At 36.0% G+C, this 22,026-nt stretch overlaps 1 protein-coding gene across 1 annotated transcript; it reads left to right on the top strand.

Annotated features, from left to right (window-relative positions):
* Nucleotides 1-5,863: 5,863 nt before the first annotated feature.
* On the top strand, nt 5,864-16,069 carry gmppab (GDP-mannose pyrophosphorylase Ab). Its single transcript, XM_067373557.1, has 12 exons — nt 5,864-6,098; nt 6,323-6,420; nt 6,529-6,632; nt 9,730-9,922; nt 10,009-10,068; nt 10,198-10,328; nt 10,435-10,569; nt 10,656-10,753; nt 11,015-11,061; nt 11,134-11,226; nt 11,322-11,490; nt 15,491-16,069. The coding sequence occupies exons 1-12, from the start codon at nt 6,059-6,061 to the stop codon at nt 15,589-15,591; spliced, it is 1,269 nt and encodes a 422-aa protein (XP_067229658.1). The 5' UTR covers nt 5,864-6,058; the 3' UTR covers nt 15,592-16,069.
* The last annotated feature ends 5,957 nt before the right edge of the window (nt 16,070-22,026 follow it).

The following is a 22,026-nucleotide window of genomic DNA, read 5'->3' as shown; positions in this document are numbered from 1 at the left end:
CATGTCTCTAACAGTTTATATTAAAATGTTACATGGGCAGCCTTATATGGCTATAAACCTCAATGTTACTCTTCAACTCGTTGTGCGTGTGTGTGGAAGATGGACACAACATGGGAATGTCTCCTAGATAAAATAGCTTCCTGTGCTGTTTTGCTTCAGCACAAGGGGAATTGGTGAGTGAACTTTCCATTGCTGCTGGATTGAAACAGTCAAACTCACATCTTTAAATTGGTCTCACTTATTTTCTGTGCGAGACTGGGAGTCCAATCCTCAGCGGTAATAGAAGTCTCAGAGATAACCATAAAGATGAGATTGGATGTGTTGTCTTGAGTCATGATGGATGATCTGACCAGGTGTAACTGCTGACATCTGAAGAAATGTCCTCCATTAGATGTTCAAATAGGAAATTTAAAAACAAAGTCTCATTTTGTTTAGGCAAAAAGCTGAAAAACACATTACTATTGTGTGGGTTTTAAACTCTGCTCAGCAAAATCCAGACTCTATTGTTAAAAACAAAACAATGGTTTAAGCATACGTCATGAAAAGACCCTCACTTCTGCCTCTTTCTAGGAGGATATCTTTGGCTCTCCCGCAGGAACATTATACAGACTTATTAGGAAAAACAAAAAGAGTGAGGATCTCCTTTTTAACTGCCACCAATTTAGGCGTTATCATATTCGTAGCTTTGCTCTCATGTAAACATCTCTCATGGCTTGGAATCTTCTTTACACTTCTAATGAAGTGCATATCATAGAGAAGACAAATACAGTATGCAACTGTTTTTAAAAATCCAAAAAAAGCCTACAACCAAAAGTAAAAAAAGAGATCTGTAACTTTACTAACATGAACATCACTTCTATTAATCTTTAAAATAATGCCTAATTTATTCACATAAGAAGTGCTAATCAACATCTCACACATACTTTTCCAGTATTTATTTGCACAAACTGGTAAACTGGTGACTGTAAGCAGTGTTTATTGTAATCAATTTTTCAAAAAACTTACAAAAATTCAAGAATTATTTATTCAAGAGCAAGTAAAAGGTCATTGCTCTTTCCTCCACATGACTTCATTTAATTTGTTTATCAAGACCTAACAGGACTAAAGATGACGCCTGAAGTAAATAAAGTCTCAAATTTTCAGACGACTTTGAAGGTCATGGCAAAAAATCTGTTAGATCTTTCAGTGCATGTTCTGATTTCATGGCACTGAATGAGAGAATATGATGGAAGGAATGTTCCAGAATGAAAAACAGGTATAAGGCTGGTCGATACTGTTTACCTTTTAAATATGATAGGAGCAGTTATTTTAAGGCATCCATGTTACAGTACTTAAATTATACATGTAAGTACTGAGTAATAATAATGAACTACATGTGCTTACTATACGGTTAGGATTAAGGTTTTAGTGTTCATTTTTGTAAGTTTTTTGAAAAAGTGATTACAATAAACACTGCTTACAGTCACCAGTTTGTGGCCTGTGCAAATAAATACTGGAAAAGTATGTGTGAGATGTTGATTATGTGAATAAATTAGGCATTATTTTAAAGACTAATAGAAGTGATGTTCATGTTAGTTGCATGCAATTATTCATAATGACATATAACAAGGACACTAAAATAAAGTGTACCCAGTTCTTATATCAAAGTACAAGTAGACCTATGTATGTTCTTCAAAGTCTCCATGAAATCAAAATTGAAGTTTATTGGCTTTTAGTAAGAATGTTAGTCTTACTCTCATCTATATGCTAGTGTGCTACAAAAGAATTCGCATTTAGAAGATATAAGCATTCAAAACTTACAGTCTCTCACTTCCGCCAATATGGATCAATGGTTTTGATGACATCACTCTGTACTTCAGCTTCTCATCAGATCTTCTGTCCAATCAAATGCTCTCTAGAAAACTAAAGTGTCCCGCCCCCTCTATTATAAATAGATGCTGAAGCTGCGCCGAAATCGGTCACTTGTTCACACGTTTACTATTTTCTACATGGTGAATGGCACATAGTGCACTATATAAACGGGATAGGGAACGATTCAGACAGTGTAAATATGCTTTCCATTAAGGCGAATGAAGTCTGGTTTCACATTAGTGTCATGAAAACCACCACCGCTCGCACAGTCTTCTCCAGTCCAGAGACACGATAGCACAGAGCGGATCATATGTGCAATTCGGCACAGACCAGAAAACGTATCGGACCAGTTTGAATTCTGCACATGAATGCTGTATTTTAAAGCAATATGGAGGAGATAAGGAGGAGAAACGGTTGGAGAATAGAAGGAAACTGCTGCTTTGCCAAGCTGTGATATAAAACTAAGTGCTATTGACTAATTGAAAAAAAGGGGAGGAGCTGTTCAATATGTCCCGCCCTATCTTCCTGTTTCAGTGGAATTCACGTAAACACATTTAATGCTGCGTAATTCTTTGCATAATTGAATAATTCTTATTGCTTGCAGAATTTAATGTATATTTAATAAAGTTTAATATATATTTGAATTGACCCTTCGCAGAGTTTGATTGAGAAGTGATCTAACCAATCATAACACCGAATCCGCCATTTTGTCCGTCAAAGCAGTCAGGAGTTAGAAGCAGGTTACTTGTGATATTAAACAAAGTCCCAGCATTTAAATTGTGTAATTTTTTAAGAAATTTGACTGTTTTGTGGCTCTTTAATGTGTCGTGACAGATCGCTGTAGTGCCTCAGCTCAAGCGGCTCGTAAACCGATCATCTCTTCATTTATAGCATCAAATAAACATGAATGAACATCAGAAGGTATGTTGTTTCAATCACGGAAATACATCAGTACACACCATTTTTCAAGTTCAAGTCCACCGAGGTTAATCTTCTAACTCCTTGTCGAACAAAATGGCGGATATGCCATGGCGTTATGACTGGTTAGATCACTTGTCAATCAAACTTCCGGTGAAGGGTCAATTGAACGAACCCTTAATCGTGACAAGAATCTCAGTCAAAGCTTCAGTTAGAGCCTCAAGACTAGTGCTTACATGTAAACATACTGTAAAACTGGATGACCACATACAATACTAATAGCAATAAACAAGCCAAAACTGCATTACACAAGTCATAAATTTCTTATACCATTAATAAACACATTTTCTCTTCTCCTCCTTGCATTTGAGTTATGACAATACTCATAACACATTCCGAAACAGTGGGTGTGACAGAATAGAGGGGGCATCCCTTAATATCCAGAGTGGTGTGAGAGGAACACTACATGCTTTGTGTCTGAGAATGGAGAGGCTCTCATTTGGGGCAGACAAGCAAGGAGACACTGTATACAGAACAGCTTGTGTGGTCTTCTTCTTTTGAGACCAGAACCTTATATGTCCATGAAGACTTGGACCTCCAGATCAATCAGCACCTCTCATACCAGACATGAATAAGGGCTTCTGCATAGTTCTTTTCATAGAATGTTGTAATGTATATATTGTTTCAGACTGGTCAAGCTTGCATTTCATTTTGAAAGATGGTTATTTTCATCAGCGCAACATTCATGTTACATGTCACATCATAACTTGCTATTGTATAAGATACTGCAGCTGTAGTGTACTGACAATGACATTTTAACCTAAACATTTGTGATTTTTTGTTTACTTTTAGCTTTAAAAATGTATGTTTTGTATCATTATTGATAGATCAGGCTTTTAGGGCCCATATGTTAATATGGAGCTCACACTTGAAAAGGGAAATAACCTCATTTTTATTCAGAGGCCCAAACTGAGCAAAAATATACAATTTTCATATGCATACTCTGTCCCGCTAGCACTCATTCACACTTACTGTAATCATGTACACCTGCAGCTCATCATCACCTGGTTTAGACTTGCATTTAAACCTCACACTTGCTCTCAGTCAACGGCTGGCCTTACTGCAGGATTCATGAACTCACCTTTTGCTCTGATGCAAAGGAAAATAACTTACCTGTGTGCTTACTTACCTGTTTATCCACGATCTGCACTTGATGTTCAAGAAAAGTGATTTTCCTGGGAGAAGTATATTCTTAGTTTACTTGTTATTGGACGATATGTGCTGGATTTAAAAGTAAAATGCTCTGAGTTTGCTCACTCTCTTGAAATATATACCATGCATCTTCGTTAATGGATGTTTCCAGGCAGAACTCCTTTTTTTATTTGCATGCCTTGGATTTGATGGTTGAACTTTTTGGGGGGGGGCATTTTGGATTTTTTGAAAAACCTACTTTTGCGAACTAGTCCTAGGTTTGTTGGCCCGATCTGAACCAAATCAGTGCAGCAAGATTCTCTGGAGTCTGATTGTCAATAATTATCAAAAAGTTGAAATTTTAATTCATGGTCTCTAAGGTATGCCAAAATGTTTTGTATGTGTATGTGGAGCCACTTTTACTAAAATGGCTATAACTTATGAACAGAATGAGATATTTTCACCAAACTTGGCACACATATGTCAGAGCTCATTCTGTGGTTGCATGAAAAAGGATGCGGTGACTGGCCACTTGGTGGCGCTATAACATTGAAACAAACTTAAAAATGGCTATTACTACACAACCCAAAGTCTGATTGACTTGAAAATTGGCATGCAGTGTCTTTGTTCAAGGTGCCAAAACTGCTTTTGTGGACATTTGCTTATCTTGACAAATGCAGCCGGTGGTGGCCAACGAATTTTGAGCAGATATCAGACAAGTTTAATGGAGGCCGATCAGAATGAAACTCGCTGGGCCTGTTTGACTTGTGCCACTTGAGGCCTTTGAGAAATTCAAAAGAAATTGGCAAAATGACATTTTTCATGTGCGTGAATTATTGTATATCATGTGTTTTTTTTTTTGTTTTTTACACACGCTCATGACATTCATGGTATGGTAAAACTCATTCTGAGCAGCTTTGCCTCTAAGACCGCAGCTGTCCATCGACTCGTTTGTTAAATATTGGAGATTATTTCAAAACCCAACTTTGGCAAACTAGTCCTAGGTTTTTGGCGCAACCTTGATAACTATTAAAATGTTTTAAAAACCCAGATACAGTATTTCCTATATGGTAAATTAGCTGTAAATGGTATTTTCCATCCATAATCGAGATGATTACAGGCTTACTAATTAAAAAACTCATATCTTTTTTACACATGTGCTTAAAGGGCTTGAACCCCAACACTTGCTGCTCGCAGGTATATTTATGAATTATTCTTTTTATATATATATATATATATATATATATATATATATATATATATATATATATATATATATATATATATATATATATACTCCCTTGTATGTATGCAAGGCCCAATAAAAGTATTTTAGTAATTTCTACATAATTGTTACACACTGATTTTTAGAGTCATTAGAAAATTGTATAAATGTTACGTGTTGATATAAATGCACATAAATGTATAAATCCAAAATATTACAGTAAATACAAATAAAAAGATTACATTTCTAAGAACTTGTTTTATTTTGAACTACATTTTTTAACAAGGTTTCTTCTTTTCATTGTCTCAGACATCCATTCTGCAGGTGCTATCACATAAAAGTTGTAAATAAGACTAAACTGGGGAAGAAAGAGTCGGTCTGCCATCTTGTGGTAGAATATTTGACCCATCTGTCCTCATGTGAAATGGGGTGAAAAGAGAAACATTAAGAATATTTTCTGTTATCTGTCTGTATGAGAATCATGAGGCCGGATTTGTATTCTTTACTTAACTCTGTTTAATGCTTGTTTGACCTAAATATGAAACAACTGGACCAATCTGTCCATAAGTTGACCCATATCTCCTCTAAACAGTATCAACACAAACAGATGACCAGATTATGCAGTGCAGCGGACACGTCACAGTGGGCGGGGTTACACTACACTCACTTCCGCATTACTGTACTGAATAGATTTAATAAAACCGGTCGCCTATGTTGAAGTTTCGGAGTCAGTTTCGCGTTTCGAGTTAAGCAAAAATTTGTAACCTTTCATTCTCATAAAAATATTTACATTAAATAATCACATAAAAAGTGGACGTGATATAATCAGCGTATTAAATCAGTGTTTAATGGTCTTGAAGAGTGAACTGCATCATGTTAAAAGCGATTATCCTAATTGGGGGCCCTCAAAAAGGTGAGACTTTAGTTATTCTTTGAACTGTGCGAATGTTATGAATGAAAGATGAATATTGCAACAACTGTATCACATTATGATGACGTGGCGCAAAGGACATGCGATAGCGTCCGATATAGGACAACAAAAATCAGATGAAATCTTAATATAAACGTAGCAAATACTAAGAAATGCGGAGATGAACACTTTATAGAAGACGCATTTCATTAAAATGCTGTGTTCAGGGACCAGGTTCCGCCCCCTGTCATTCGAGGTGCCCAAACCGCTGTTCCCTGTGGCAGGAGTTCCCATGCTGCAGCATCACATAGAAGCCTGTGCTCAAGTAAGACACTGGTTATCTTTAAATCACTAGTAAACTTTATTGAATTGAACGTTATTTGCAGTAATCAATATCTGTTTTGAAAGTCTGCCATGTTTGATTCTCTCACAGGTTCCTGATATGAAAGAGATCATACTAATAGGATTTTATCAGCCCAATGATGAGCTGAACCGCTTCATTTCTTGTGCTCAGCAGGAGTTTAAAATCCCAATAAGGTAAATACGAGTTATTTTAAATAAAAACAAAAAAAATTTTAAATTATTTTTTATTATTGTGTTATATAATATGAATGCGAGTGATTCTATAATTGCAGGTATGTGGTGTCCAAAGTCATTATTAGTATTATTTGTTAAAATAGTTATATTTTCAATTATTTTAATAATTTGCTACTCATTGTCATGGATCACAAGTTGTTAATGGTCATAATTTCTGTAAAAAGTATCTTATATAGCTGAAAATCATGATTTCTTGTTGTCTGAATTAGTTGGTGTATTTTTTTCCCCATCATGTAGCCTATCAGTGTGTAATCAAAATATTTTATTTTCCTTTTCCTTCAGTAATATTTCATTTATTTTATTTATAAAAGCCCCAAATAGTGTTTTCCTAATTCTACAACATTAAAGGCCCACTGAAGTGTTTTGGAACGTGCAGCATTATTCAGTGTGTTGATGTAATTTCCACTGAAACAGGAAGACAGCGATATATATCGAACACCCCCGCCCCCTTTTTTTAAATAGCCAATAGCGTTTCGTTTATGTTACAGCTCGGCCAGAGCCGTTAGACTCAGTAAAATATTTGTTTCCTTCTAATCTCTAAACGTTCCTCCTCATAATGTCCTTTATATCGCTTATATACAGCATTCTGGAGCATTTGATTGGACAGAAGATTGGACGAGAAACATGAAGTGTGATGTGATGTCATGAAAAATCTATTTTAGCGGAAGTGAGAGACTGTACGTTTTGAATGCTTATATTTCCTAAATGCGAATTTTGTCATTGTTTTGGAAGACACCGGCTTATTCATAACCTTAAGGCTAACATTCATACTAAAAGCTAAAAAACTTAAATTTTGATTTCAGGGGGACTTTAAAGCTGCACTCTGTAAGCTTTGCCTCTTTGTCGCCATCTCTGTTTGAAACCTGCAATTGCAGTTATATGCGGAATTATCATCTTTATGTGGCTTGTGCATCGGCACGGCTCCTCAGTGCGGATGAATCTAATGTTTGCTGTTAGTCACCACATCAGTGTGGATATTGTACTTTGGAATAAGTTTTTATTGCAGCTGCTGTGAGAAAAGGCTAGAAATGATCCACTACCAGCAGCATCCTCACATGATATAGCCTACTAGCTGGGACTCCATCTTCATGTAAACAGACATGACGTAATGACACAAAGACGAACAGCTGCATGCTCGATTTTCTCGTGGAAAACTACCAGTCCATTTGAATTAGAAAACATTATTACAAGCTTACTGTTGTGAATAGTTTTGAACATTGGCTGGTTATGTACTTGCTCAAAAATGGATTTTGGATCATTTTTAACCAAAAAAAAGTTACGGACTGCAGCTTTAAATTGATTAAAAATAACGTTTATCTTATAAAATTTGTGTCTATAAATCTTGCGTCAATTCTGTTACTGTACCATACTTTGTCTTTAAATTGGTGGAATTATCTCCCACAACTATGTAAGAAACAGGAAAAGATGTCACTTTCCCTCACCGATAAGATCTGAAGCAGTATATGAAAGGTATATGTGCTCTCTCTATGAAACTATGTTAATCTAAAAAGTTGTTACACCAAGTGTTATTTTTTAAAACGTCAAAATTACCACAATATCAAAAGGAAAACAGAACTGATCACTGATCACACAGTGGGCTGTTTAAAAGTCTTTAATGATTTCATTAGTGCCTTGTGCTCTTAGAGTTTATGGTTAAAAAGTTTAAAATTGTCAATTCTGTAACCGTCAAACTCTGTTTCCATGGTAGAGTATGTTGACAGTGTGTAACAGAATTGATAGTAACAGAGTTGACGATAATAACTGACATGATCCATGATTACATGATATTTTATGTGATATTTGTAAATTGTCTTTCTAAATGTTTCATTAGCATTTTGCTAATGTACTGTTAAATGTGGTTAAAGTTACCATCGTTTATTACTGTATTCATGGAGACAAGAGCCGTCGCTATTTTCATTTTCAAATCTCTCCAACAGTGTGTAATGTTAGCTTTAGCCACAGAGCATATAGCCTCAAACTCATTCAGAATCAAATGTAAACATCCAAATAAATACTATACTCACAGGAATCGATGCATGCATTCAGCATGCATGACGAACATCTTGTAAAGATCCATTTGAGGATTATATTAGCTGTGTGAACTTTGTAAATGCACTGTATTATAGTCAAGAGCTCGGGGGGCAGGGAGCGCACGATTTAAAGGGGCCGCAGCCAGAATCGCTGCATAGTTAATGATGCCCCAAAGTTAAAAAAATTAATTTAAAAAAATCTATGGGGTATTTTGAGCTGAAACGTCACAGACACATTCAGGGGCCACCTTAGACTTATATTACATCTTGTGAAAACTGGTTCTAGGGCACTTTTGAAGGTAAAAAAAAAAGTTTTAAAAAACTTGTGTTTGGCAAGCACTGAATTATTAAAATTTAATATGTTTTCAATAAGATACTCGATAGAATTTCTGTTACTGAAGAGTATTTTTCCTTAAAGTCCCCCTGTAGTCAATAATTTTATTCCTTAAAGCTCATCTTTGGTCACCAAAATGACACATTTAAAAAAAAAATTCCTTGAAAAAAATTTCTTCATGCCTTAAAATATCTTGAATGTAACTCTACACCCTTGCCTCATTTAATATACGTGGATCTATGAATATGCTAATTAGCCCTGCCTCCACTCGCTCACGCCAGCTCAGAAATCCACTCGTTGACGATCACAAGTTGATGTGATTGGTTTCAAGGTAGTTTGTGACGTCAGAAACACCAGTGATTTCAAACCGCCTTTTTGAAACTGTCTTTAGATCACTGCAGATTTAAGAAGAAAATATACAGCAATGGTGTTGACATAAATTTGCACATGGTTTGTCTTAAAGCATATTAAAAACACCAGATAGACATACAATCATTAAAAACTTGATTTTCACCACAGGGGGACTTTAACTTTTTGAAATGCAAAATGTATCTCCAATTATAGAATCACTCTAACTATATTGATATTTTGTGTTGCAGATCTGATTTAAAAACAGTCAAATATATAGGCTTAAACACACTTTATCTTTTTTTTTTATAACCTTTTACTAAAGGTACCTGCAGGAGTTTGCCGCCTTGGGTACAGGTGGCGGGATCTATCACTTTCGTGACCAGATCCTGTCTGGCGGTCCGGCTGCATTTTTCCTCATGAATGCTGATGTGTGCTCTGAGTTCCCCTTGCGGGAAATGCTCCGGTTCCACCGCCAACATGGCGAGGATCATTGCGGAGTCTTACTCGGAACTACAGTAGGTTTAACTTTAGTAAATGAGAGAGTGCATACTATGATTTTGGCAATTTAATCCAAAAGTCTTACTCTTGTCTCTCATTGCAGGCCAATAGAACACAATCTCTGAACTACGGCTGCATTGTGGAAAATCATGAGACAAATGAGGTACTGAATGAATAAAGATGTACAAGATTGATTCCTACTAATTCAAATGAGGTGAAGGTCAAACATGCAGTTTAATAAACGCCATTAAGAAGATTCACAGGATGCTAATTATCACTCATTTTCTTTCAGGTGCTCCATTTTGTGGAGAAACCCAGTACTTTTGTAAGTGACATTATCAACTGTGGTATCTATTTGTTCACACCAGATATATTTGGTCAGATTGGGATGGTTTTCCAGAGGAACCAGCAAGAGAGAATCCAGTGAGTGACATTATTCAACCCCTAAACCACATTGCAGCCTTCACTGCAGAGATTTACATGTCAGTCTGACCAGATTGCACTTAAATTAGTTATTTTTTCCCCACAGAGAAGAGCTCACTAATGGCAAGCAGATGCCAGAGGTGATTCGGCTGGAACAGGATATCTTTACAACCCTAGCAGGACAGAAAAAACTCTTTGTCTACAAAACACAGCATTTCTGGAGTCAGATCAAGTCTGCAGGGTAAATCTGTATTTCTTTTGATTGAGTTTTCTTCCCCCTCTTTCTGCCACTGTTAATATATAATGATGTTTTATAATGTAACACAGGTCAGCAATATATGCGAGTCGTTTGTACCTCAAGCAGTATCATCAGACACATCCTGAGAGACTGGCCACAAACCAAGACAAAACTCCCAAAATAATAGGTATGTTGCATGATGTATTCTCTCTCTGAACAAGCTTATCTCTATAAAGCTGTCATTTTATTAAACCTAATTATTAAATAATTTACCTGAAAAATATGGTGTAGAAACAATTTTCAGATATTTAGATATTGCTAGTCAGTTTCACAATTAATTACAAAGAAACACAATTTAATTAAATGTGAAATTTTGAAGTAGAAAGACTGAAATAATATAGAATTACTTTATTTGTATAAAGCTAAAAAGTTGTTTTTCCACCTTCAGGAGATGTTTATATCCACCCTACAGCAAACATTGATCCCTCTGCTGTGGTGAGTACATGGATAACAACTTATATAAAGATATATTTCTGTATTCTACTCAATTTGTTTCTCTCTGTTCAGTTGGGTCCTAACGTTTCAATTGGCAAAGGGGTGACGATTGGAGGAGGCGTAAGAGTGAGGGAGTCCATCATTTTACATGGAGCCGTGTTACAGGTATACCGGGTCACGGCTCGCATTTGCAACAATGGGAACCAGACATTAGAAACAAAAGTGGAATTAACAATCAAATATCTGGGTATCTGTTTCAGGACCACTGTTGTGTGTTGAACAGTATTGTTGGGTGGGACAGTACAGTGGGAAAGTGGGCAAGAGTTGAAGGAACTCCAAGTGATCCCAATCCCAACGATCCTTATGCCAAGATTGACAGCGAGACTCTGTTCAGGGACGGAGGTCTAACCCCATCCATCACCATCCTTGGTATGAAAATCTTGAATCTATTACAAATTCTAGTGGCAACATAGATAGATAAGTAATGTAATATAATATAAATGAGCAATATGACTTGCGTAGCAGTGCGATATGGCTGTAAATCAGCACAGCTGTGATTCGGCCGTAGGTAATCGCAGCATGCTGATATACAACTATATTGCATGGCTACGAGTGTTATATTGCGTTTATACAACAGCTCGATGGCACAAATGTGTAAATGAATAAGAAACAACAACGGAGTGTCTTTAAAAATTGTCTTGTGTGCAGAACTACTTCCTTCCGCCATGGATTCAAATCTCAAGTTGACAGTTTAAGAGTCGCTTTATTGAAGCTTTATTGTATTTTATAGATAGAGTATTATGGTATTATGTGAGAGAGATCGACTAAAAGAGTGTATTACCTGCATCTGATATAACATTCATTTTTCAGGTCAACGTCCATAATATTATATCCATTATAAAAAAATCTGTTTGAATGTCCGCTGAGGAAAGCTATATCTTTGTCCTTTTAGAGTTTTTTCCAATTGCTAAAACACAATTTTTCAGACTAGTCTGGTTTTATCAAAACACTTAACACAATTCACAAAACCACACACCCAAACTGCAAAATACCTCATATATCCTGCAAAATGAAGCACTGCAACCGAAACTACACAGAGCATTATCAAAATCAAACTTTTGCATGAAATGGCACACACTTCATTCATATTACCAGATTTTTGCCTAACCACCTACACACTGTTGGGCATAATGAAAAGCACCCCCATCTTTAGTATGCTTTGCCATAATACTAAAATATGTATCAGATTGTTCACATGCACCGAAATATTTGCAGATACACACACATGCTGTTGCAACATTTTTATTTTTTTTCCTTCACTACAGTAAACAAGTCAGTACAACATAAGCACAGCAGATATATTTACATGGGACTGAACAAAAATATTCTTACAAAAAAAGTAAACTGAAAAAGAAAATTTCTGAAAAAAAATATATTACAGTAAAAAAAAAAAAAAAAGGCAAGAAAAATAATTAGGCAGCATCTTGCCGCACAGCCGGGTCTGGCCACAACGCCTCGTCAACATCACAGGCAATATCTTCCCTTGCCAGACATTGAGGGAAGAAGCGCCTTGAGTGCCTTATCCATCCCTGAATTGCACCCACATCAATCTCATCACATGCCTCTTCCATGGCCTGCACAAGAGGCATGCGCACAAAGGGCTGCCGGTCGTATACCTTCCACCGCCATGCCGAAAAGAATTCTTCTATGGGGTTCAGAAATGGTGAGTATGGTGGGAGGTATTGCACGAGAAATGTTGGGTGGTCAGCAAACCAGTTTTGGACTGGGGCTGCACGATGAAAGCTCACGTTGTCCCATACTACAACGTACCGGTTTCTTTGATGGTCTGCATCATTCATACGCTCTGGTGGTATGAGAATGTTGTGAAGTCTGTCCAGAAATGTGAGAATATGGGCTGTGTTGTATGGTCCAAGTTTGGCATGACGGTGGAGGACACCATGCATATTGGAGATGGCAGCGCACATTGTGATGTTCCCACCACGTTGGCCAGGAACATCTATAATGGCTCTGTGGCCAATGAGGTTTCTCCCTCTTCTTCTGGTCTTTGCTAGGTTGAACCCAGCCTCATCTATAAAGATGAACTCATGTGGGATTGCATGAGCATCCATTTCCAGTACTCCCTGAAAACAAAGAACAAAAATCACTCAATATGGTGTTATCCAGTACACTGGGAAACAATGTTGTGTGTAGTGTACTGCAGTCAATATAGTACTTACATCCACATATGCTCGTCTGAACTCTTTGTTTCTTTGAGAGTTTCTCTCAAACGGCACCTTATAAAGTTGTTTCATTCTGATTTGGTTTCGCTTGAGAATGCGAGCCAATGTGGACAGACTAACTCGTTGAATGTTGTTGAATAAGGTGTTGTCTTGGATGATGTGGCTTTGAATTTCTCGTAATCTGATTTCATTATTTTCCAAAACAAAGTTTACAATGGCAGCTTCCTGTACCCCGGTGAACATTTGGCCCCTTCCTCCACCATGGTGTCGTCTCTCAGTCCTTTAGAAAAGATAAAATAAAAATATATATAGGGCTTGGACAATGCAGCCTAAATATTTTCCCCCACAGTAGAGTACATTGTACAGTTCATGAATGGCTGATGTCATACACTAAGTAAACAGGTGTCACCCAACTGATACACTATGACATGGGGTATACTACATGTGTACTACATGAAATTTTGGTTACATACCTGTTCTCCAGTCTAAAGGTCCGGATGACAGAGGCGACAGTAAAACGGCTCAAGTTTGGCTGCACTCTCTGTCCAGCCTCACACATTGTCAACCCATGGTTGATGACATGATCTACTAAGGTTGCTCTGATTTCATTTGAAAGTGTTTGTCTTCTTTGGCCATGAACTCCTCTACCTGCTCTACCCCTACCTCTCACTCTTCCTCCCCCTCTTATTCTCAACCTCCCTCTTCCTCTTCCTCTTCCTCTCTCTGCAATGTCTTCCATTGTTGTTGTAAAAAAAAAGGTTCTCACCTGTGGTCTTTTCATAGTGCTTACATCCTGATTGAAGTGTTAACAATTAACCACTGAGGTGTTTGGCCAGGTGGCACATGTAATTGGCCAATTAGCTCATGTAGTGTCATTTTGAATGGCAGTGTTTTGAAATGGCAAACATGTGACTTTATGTCAGATTGTTGTGTCTTATGCAGAGAACTGTATTTAGTGAATTTAAAAAGTGCTATTTTGAAATGCAGAAAAGGTGTTTAGACTTTTGGAGACTTGAGAAGAAGTTTTGCTCTCTGTGTGTCAGTTTAAATAATTGTGCTGTGCATGTCATTTTAGTGTGTTAGCAATTGGAAAAAACTGTAATGGACCCTCTCTCAATACCAAATATGGCATATTATTTATATAAAATAATATTTATTGAAAAAAATTTTAAATTAACAACAATAGCCATCATAAAAGACAAGCAAACAATAAACACAATCAAATAAGCAAGCAAACAATTTAGTAAAATGTACAAAAGTAGTGCTCTTGTACAGGATTTAAGTTTAAATATAGCCTAAATATAAAGTTATGAAACTTAATTTTCTCCTTAACCCAAATTTTTTTGCTCTGGAACAAGTAATAGATTAATAAGATCAAAGATTGCCCATTTTATATCCCCCAAATGAATTATACCTCATGTTTAAAACCTATATCTACATAAGAGCCAGCTGCACATTCCCGAGGGACTGGCCGAGATGAAGCTGTTGTCTGTGGGTACATGAGCGCAGAACGGTCGCTGACGGCCTGGAGCTCACATCTGTGAAAGCATCTAAACGAATTGTAAAACAGGATCTATGTTTATATGAGTCAAATATTTGACATAACAACAGTAGTATTTTTAAAAATATGATGGATTTGCTCGACCGCCATGACGGTCACCTTAAGAGGATATCGCACGGCTTTCAGCCAATCAGATTTGAGAACCAGAATTTTCAGCATCATTTCTCCACTCTTCAGTGTCACATGATCCTTTGTAAGTCATTCTGATATGCAGTTTTGGTGCTCCAAAAAAAATCTTATTATTATCAATGTTGAAAAAGCTCAAAAGAACTGTATATATTTGATTTATTTTTTAACAATTTTAATGTCTGTACTGCCCCTTTTGATCAATTTAATGCATCCTTGCTGAATACGTATTAATTCCATTAAAAAAAAAAACAATAATAATATCCTTACTGACCTTGAACAGTAATGTAATACAATCATGTTGTAACTGAAATGACTGATTATGATCTGAAGAGTGTTATAAACACATGAATGAGATGTAATGGGAAGTGCAGTCCAGAAGGTGGAGCTGTTCCTTAAGAAATTATAACAATGTATCCTCTTGCTACTGCATTTATGTAGCAATAATTTTTCCACAATGGGAAGCTTGTCTGACCATCTATACTCTATATTTTCCTTTTAGGCTGCAATGTGAATATCCCATCAGAGGTCATCATTCGAAACTCTATCGTCTTGCCTCATAAAGATCTCAACAGGAGCTTCAAAAACCAGATTATACTATAGAAGGCTGCTTTTGTCTTTCTGAATAAATACAGTACATTGGGTCATGTAGAAAGTATATAGCTTAAAAATTGCACAATGTTTAATGTTCATGGTTTTTTAATGTTTATATATTTGGTAGTTATTGTTCAGAGATAAGGAGTCCATTTTTGTGATCAAATTGTATTGTAGAAATATAGTATGAATAATATGGTTCAACAATGGGATATTTTCCTGATTATTTCAGGACTGGGAATTTTGTATTTAATGGCTCACTCTATGTTGATGCACCAGCCTTATCCACATACAGTAGCATAACACTAGATTTTACTTTTTACTTCCTTAATTACAAATCATATATACCCGTATTGCCTTTTCAGCAAAATGATGAGTGAGCAATGAAGTATTTTTCTAGAAACTGACAGATTTGAATTCAGATTAGTTTTTTTTTTTTTGGTAATTATTCATGTTTTCTGTTACAACCATTTATTAAAATGATCTCAACCACTGAAACATCAGATCATGTCGAGTTTTATTATGTCCTCTGTGAGCACAGAATGAGCCGGATGCTTTTATATTCTTGTTAAATAACTGTCTGGACTATTATGTAAACTAAAGTTTACATACATTACACACCAAATTATTGAGTTGTGGAACAATTTAAAATTGATGCCATATGGGTGATCCGAGTGACTGGAGGGAAAGAGTAAGAAGAGACTGACACATCTGCAGTTGTTTCTTTTCCATTTACATTTTGCTGTTGCTGTTGTGGTTTTCTGTCAGCCAACGTGATATGCAGAATAATTTAGGACTTATACAACACATATTTGCCATTTAGTTGTTTTTTATTAAATTTCTTATTTATTTATGACCAAAGTAGTATGAAAGGTGAGATTGTCTGCACTGACATTTTCAAATAAAGTCTTTAAAAACTGTTCATATGTACCATAACAAAAGTAAATTAAATGACCAATGTCTTCTTAGCACACATTTCACACAAGCGTTTTTTTTTTTTTTTATTAATTTGTGTGGCAGAATGGCATAATTTTGAGCAAACAAAGATAACTGACAGGGTATAGACATAATGATATTACTAAAGCATTACAACATTAAATATCCGCATTGTTTTATATAACATAATGTCATCTTTATGGGTTAGGATGCATCTGCAGAGTATCACTGGGGGAAACTAACACTTTATAATAAGTATACAGTAATAAAGTACGTACAAATCATTTGCAAACTGTTAGTTTATATAAGTTATATATAATATGTATATATATATATATATATATATATATACATACTATACTATATATACACTATAACTATATAACTTATATATATATATATATATATATATATATATATATATATATATATATATATATATATGTTATATAGTTATAGTGTATATATAGTATAGTATGTGTATATATATATATATATATATATATATATATATTAGTTATAGTATATATAGTTATAGTATATATAGTTATATATAGTTAGCCAGTTAATTCATAGTTTAAACATTGTCGTCTCTATTGTTAATATATTAATGTACAAATAATGAGTTCTTCATTCACTGTAACTGTAATTAATATGATTATTTTTTTAATTAGCTCATCTAAAGAGTTTGATCATGTTTTGATAATGCTTTGTTAACAATTTATAAACAACTTATAACCATATAATAGTTCTCACTCTAGATTAGGTCACTGAAAATCTGAAAATATTGATATTAAAAGTGCTTTAAACCAGCCTTTTTTGAACTGCATTAGTATTAGTGTTCCCTAAACACTTATTTACAAATTTTTTAAATACATTAAGCATATTAAAAAAAATTCATAATTTACTCATCCTCATGTCGTTCCAAACCCGTAAGACTTTAATTCATCTTTGAAACACAAATGAAGATATTTTTAATGAAATTGAGAGATTTCTGTCCCTTCCTGGACAGCCACTTTGACGCTTCAAAAAGTTCATAAAGAGGATCATAAAACTGATCAATTGAGCGGTTTAGTCCACATTTTCTGAAGAGATGCAATAATCTTGTATGATGAACAGACTAAATTTAGGCTTATATTCACATATGGTTCTGGAGAGATATAATTCTCAAAGGGGTTTCTTAATGGAGACCTTATTTACCAGGGACACAATTTTTTATAACACCTTAAGTAACAATCCCATTCATTTTCTACATTTTTGAAAATGTTCTAATGTTAACTTATTAGCCTAAGACAGATCTACCATGAGCTATTAGGTTATTTATCACTGATAAGTACTTCTCTTAAAGGTGCAGTAAGCAATTTCTGCACCATAACAAGAGAGAGATTTGAAGAAAGACTGTAGAAAGAGAGATGGCTGAGAGACATCACAAAAGAGAAAGAGAAAAGGCCAGAGGAATATCACTGGGAAAAGAAGGGCTATGATCAGCCAAGAGCTTTAGGAATATCAGACGGGAAGGCATGAAAACAGACGCTGAGGTTGCGCTGTTTCTTCTCCATATGTGAGATACTGGTTTTGCTGTTTCACAGAACCAAAATATGCTTTTGTTGTACTGTTGGCTCTAGTAACAGGACAGGTTTGTCTGGAGCTGGTAAGCTCTTGCTTGTATATACTCTTACTGTATGTTAATTTTTTGTTCATCTTTGTCATTAGTTCATCACTTTATTTTTTGTGAAGCATCATTTTGCTTTGCTTCAGCTATGCTTCAGCTTGCCTTGCTGGATTTGTGCATTTTGGGGGAGGAGAAATGAAGGGATGGGTGTGTCTGTTTGGGTTGATTTCAAATATCAACAGTATTTCTCAGAAATCGCTTACCGTACCTTTAAAGCTTGCATCAGTCCACATTATATCATGTTTATTTTTAAAAATCATGTTTAACAGTTCCTAGTGAAAAAAACTACACTGGCCTGAAGACAACTATATACCAGTCACAAAACTGGGGCAAAAATAAAGGCACCAAAGGACCTCTGCAGCACAGCCCTGGGGGGAGCATTCAAGGTTAGCAAAAAAAAAAACAAAAAAAACTTAATGCCGCAGAACACTGTCAAGGAGACATTGCTGTTTTGAGAGGCTTTAATATGCTGAATAAACAGCTTTTGTGAGGAAACCAGCTTATCGCCTTATTGCTTAATGAATTGACATCCTGTCTGCTTATCTTCAGTGTTTATTCCATTGAATATTAATTTCAGAGTGAGTTAAATTTGGAGTTTAAAATATTTATTAGTACTTATAAAGCACAAATTAATGCCTTATTCTGCATGGTACATCCCATAATCCTATCCAGTTCCAACAACTACCTTATTAACTATTAATAAGCAGTAATTAGGGGTTTATTCAGGCAAGTTAGTTAATAGCGAGAATTGGACCCTAATCTAAATTGTGACCAAACATTTACTTTGAAACATATAAAATATGGGAAAAAAAACTTTTTAAAAAAGTTATAAGACTGCGTTTTTAAAGGGTTGATTCACCCAAAAAAGAAAATTCTATCTGTCTAAATGAATAGGCTACATGCATGTTAGCTAACTGCATGATTTGTATTATCTTAGAACTATACATTTCTGACATATGGAGATTACTTGGATACAGTCACCTTTGATAACAAATTACTCTAAAATGTAATGCAGACAAATGCGTTTTCTGTAAAGCTGCTTTGAAATGATATGTATTGTTAAAAGCGCTATACAAATAAATATGAATGAATTAGCTGCCCATGAACAATGGCTATTTATAATTTGACCAACTACCAAACACTGTAGTTGTAGCTGAGAAGCAATATGTTGTGTTGTCGACATGTTGAGAAGATGCTGTTTTCTGCACTGCAAATCCACTTTGCATGCATTTCCAAAGAATGAGGACGCATGCTGGAATTGATACGGTAAAACCGATGCCAGTGTAACTGTTTATATTACTGTGTATTCAAGTGCTGAGGAAGAGTCTGGAGCTGAAATTCAGATATATGGTTCATTTCCGACACGCGCTCTAAGCGGTAGACGAATCACAACAGACTAAGACCAATCCAAAACAAAATTAGGTTTAAACAGCATTATAGGGGTGCTTTAAGAGTGTATGCACTTTACCTTCCTACCCTATGTCACTTCCATGCATGGTTCAACACAAAAAATGTGAGTGAATTTCAAGGGGTGAAGGAGGTTCCAGTTCAAAATGTAGATGATTTCCATCTTTTATCCACATAATAGCCTCCAAACATATGCAAATGTCATAGATAAATATAGTGGGTTTAAAAATATAAAAAATGTCGCCCAAATAGGGTCCACCTAGTGAATCTTGGACATTGCACCACTGGCTGCGGCAGTTCATATTATTGAGTCTGATTTTTTGAGTAATTCTGCACCAGAATTATGTTCAGTCAGAATACATGGAAATAACCAAGTATTGGAAGACCAATTCTTTGTGTGTAGGCTTGCATTAGCTCTGACAGAAGATTGGATTCTGCAATTTTTTCATCCTTTAGAATAAACCAGAGAGTACCTTCTACATTTGAAATAATGCGTCTTTGCTATACAGATAATATGTAATTCAGAAAGGTGACAACCTTCTCCTTCCTCCGTAAACATGTTGATTATTCACAGAGTGGAGCGGGTCAGAGGAGGTTTAATGACTCCTTTGTGAACGGATTCTTGCAGCTTTATCTTTACACTGACTCTCCTCAGACACACTACAGTTTGGAAATAGAGTTCTGTGTTCTTGTTCAAAGCCTTTTCATGTCAGATTATAAAATATATACATATAATAATAATAGCCTGGTGGTGGTGGTTATGTGTGCATGTTTGTTGAGAAAAACTCCATGGAAAAAGAGAGAGTGGCTTTAAATGCATAACAACTCAGAGTTAAGTATGTTACTGAGCCAGTGAGGGTGAGACATGTAGCCTATGTGCAGAGTACTGAAAACAATAAACGAATTAAAAACAAATCTATAATTCGACTAGAAGCAGGCACAATTCTAATATCTGAAAATATAATTTTGACTAGTCAAAACTAATAATACACACACTCAACTCTACCATATAGTATGCAAAAAACAATAGCCTATGAGAGTAGTATGTCCGAAAAACAGTAGGCAAAAAGTACCCGGATGACTTACTACTTCCGACGAGATTCTGAAGTACGCATACGATGGACAATTTACTCTCCCGTGAAGCCACAGGAGAGGATTTGTGAATGGATTTGAAGGGACTGATGCTGGTAGGTCATGTGACAGTAACAACATGGCTGTAGTAGGCCTACGTCCGAATTCATTCAGTACTACACACATTCGTTTTATATAGAACCAAAGTCCCTTTTAAGACAAGTCATTTCACTCGGCGGCCATCTTTGAAACGCCTCTCGGGCATCCTGGGCATCCATGCAGCTCTGTCTCTTTGAATGGGAAAACATCAAATTCTCCAAAGCTGTTTGCCAAGCTTTCGGTTAAATTTCATATTTGAAATCACCAATGAAATTTGACAACAACTGTCTCATAATTTTTTTTCCCAAACGCTCGAATCATGACAAAAAAAAAATGTATTTTTTTAGGCTGTATCAAGCTAATACACATGCGCAGACCTAAATGCGCGTCTCTTGTGCCTCATTTCGGAAGCGCGCGTCTGGCTGTTTCTATAGAAACCAGTGCTTCTAACGGCCGCTGCAGTGACGTGATGACTTTACAGGTCGGCGATTGGCTCTTGTTTTGAAGGCGGGATTTATTCCGCGCGTTACACTTTCTCCCATTCAAAACAATACAAGTGAGTGACATGTCTTGTGTTATTCAACGGTCGTGAAGTAAATTTAAATTCAAATGTAGTACCTACTCAACAGTACACGATTTTAGATGCAGATTTTGAGCATAAGAAATCTCTTCGGACACAGAGTCGTGATATGACTTCACATACTGTAGCGTGTTTTTACAAACATAAATTCAACACATAACAAATAATAATAAAAAAATGTAAGATAATACAATCTTCCCCACTTTCCTCCAATGCTGCACTTTTAAATTTATGTTCTTAGGCTTGTTCGAGTTGCATCAGCGCTGTGCAGACCGATCGGCGTATGATCTCAAAGTACCGTGAGAGCGTTTTGGAGAGCATACGACTCCTTATCCTTCTGAATCGCTCTTGCGGTACTTTGATGTCATACACTGATGCATCTCGAACAAGCCTCTTTTAATTCAGCTACAAGGTCACGCTGTGACTTGTCGATCTTCTATTGGTCACACAGCTTCACGCAATATGAATTCATAAGTTAGAGGTCACCAAACTTGAACTTTGGAACACAGAGAAATCCGAGACATCTTCACATGAGCTTGCGTTTCAGCTCTCTCACATTCGTATGAGTATTAATGGAAATCAATGGAACGAAAAGTGTAGTGTGACTGCTTCTTCACGCTTCAACACAACATGCTCAGGAGTTCACGAGAGCACCACGACACATACATGTTGTGTTGAC

The sequence above is a fragment of the Chanodichthys erythropterus genome, chromosome 21 (genome assembly GCF_024489055.1).
Source record: "Chanodichthys erythropterus isolate Z2021 chromosome 21, ASM2448905v1, whole genome shotgun sequence".
NCBI lineage: Eukaryota > Metazoa > Chordata > Actinopteri > Cypriniformes > Xenocyprididae > Chanodichthys > Chanodichthys erythropterus.
Note: the sequence above shows the minus strand (reverse complement) of the source record. Positions and strands in the feature narration are given on the sequence as shown.

Excerpts from the sequence above, each read along its gene's own strand:
- gmppab (XM_067373557.1), top strand. The coding sequence starts at position 6,059 with ATGTTAAAAGCGATTATCCTAATTGGGGGCCCTCAAAAAG. Across the intron at positions 6,421-6,528 it reads ACATAGAAGCCTGTGCTCAA|GTTCCTGATATGAAAGAGAT; the intron begins GTAAGACACTGG and ends ATTCTCTCACAG. Across the intron at positions 11,491-15,490 it reads CCCATCCATCACCATCCTTG|GCTGCAATGTGAATATCCCA; the intron begins GTATGAAAATCT and ends TTTTCCTTTTAG.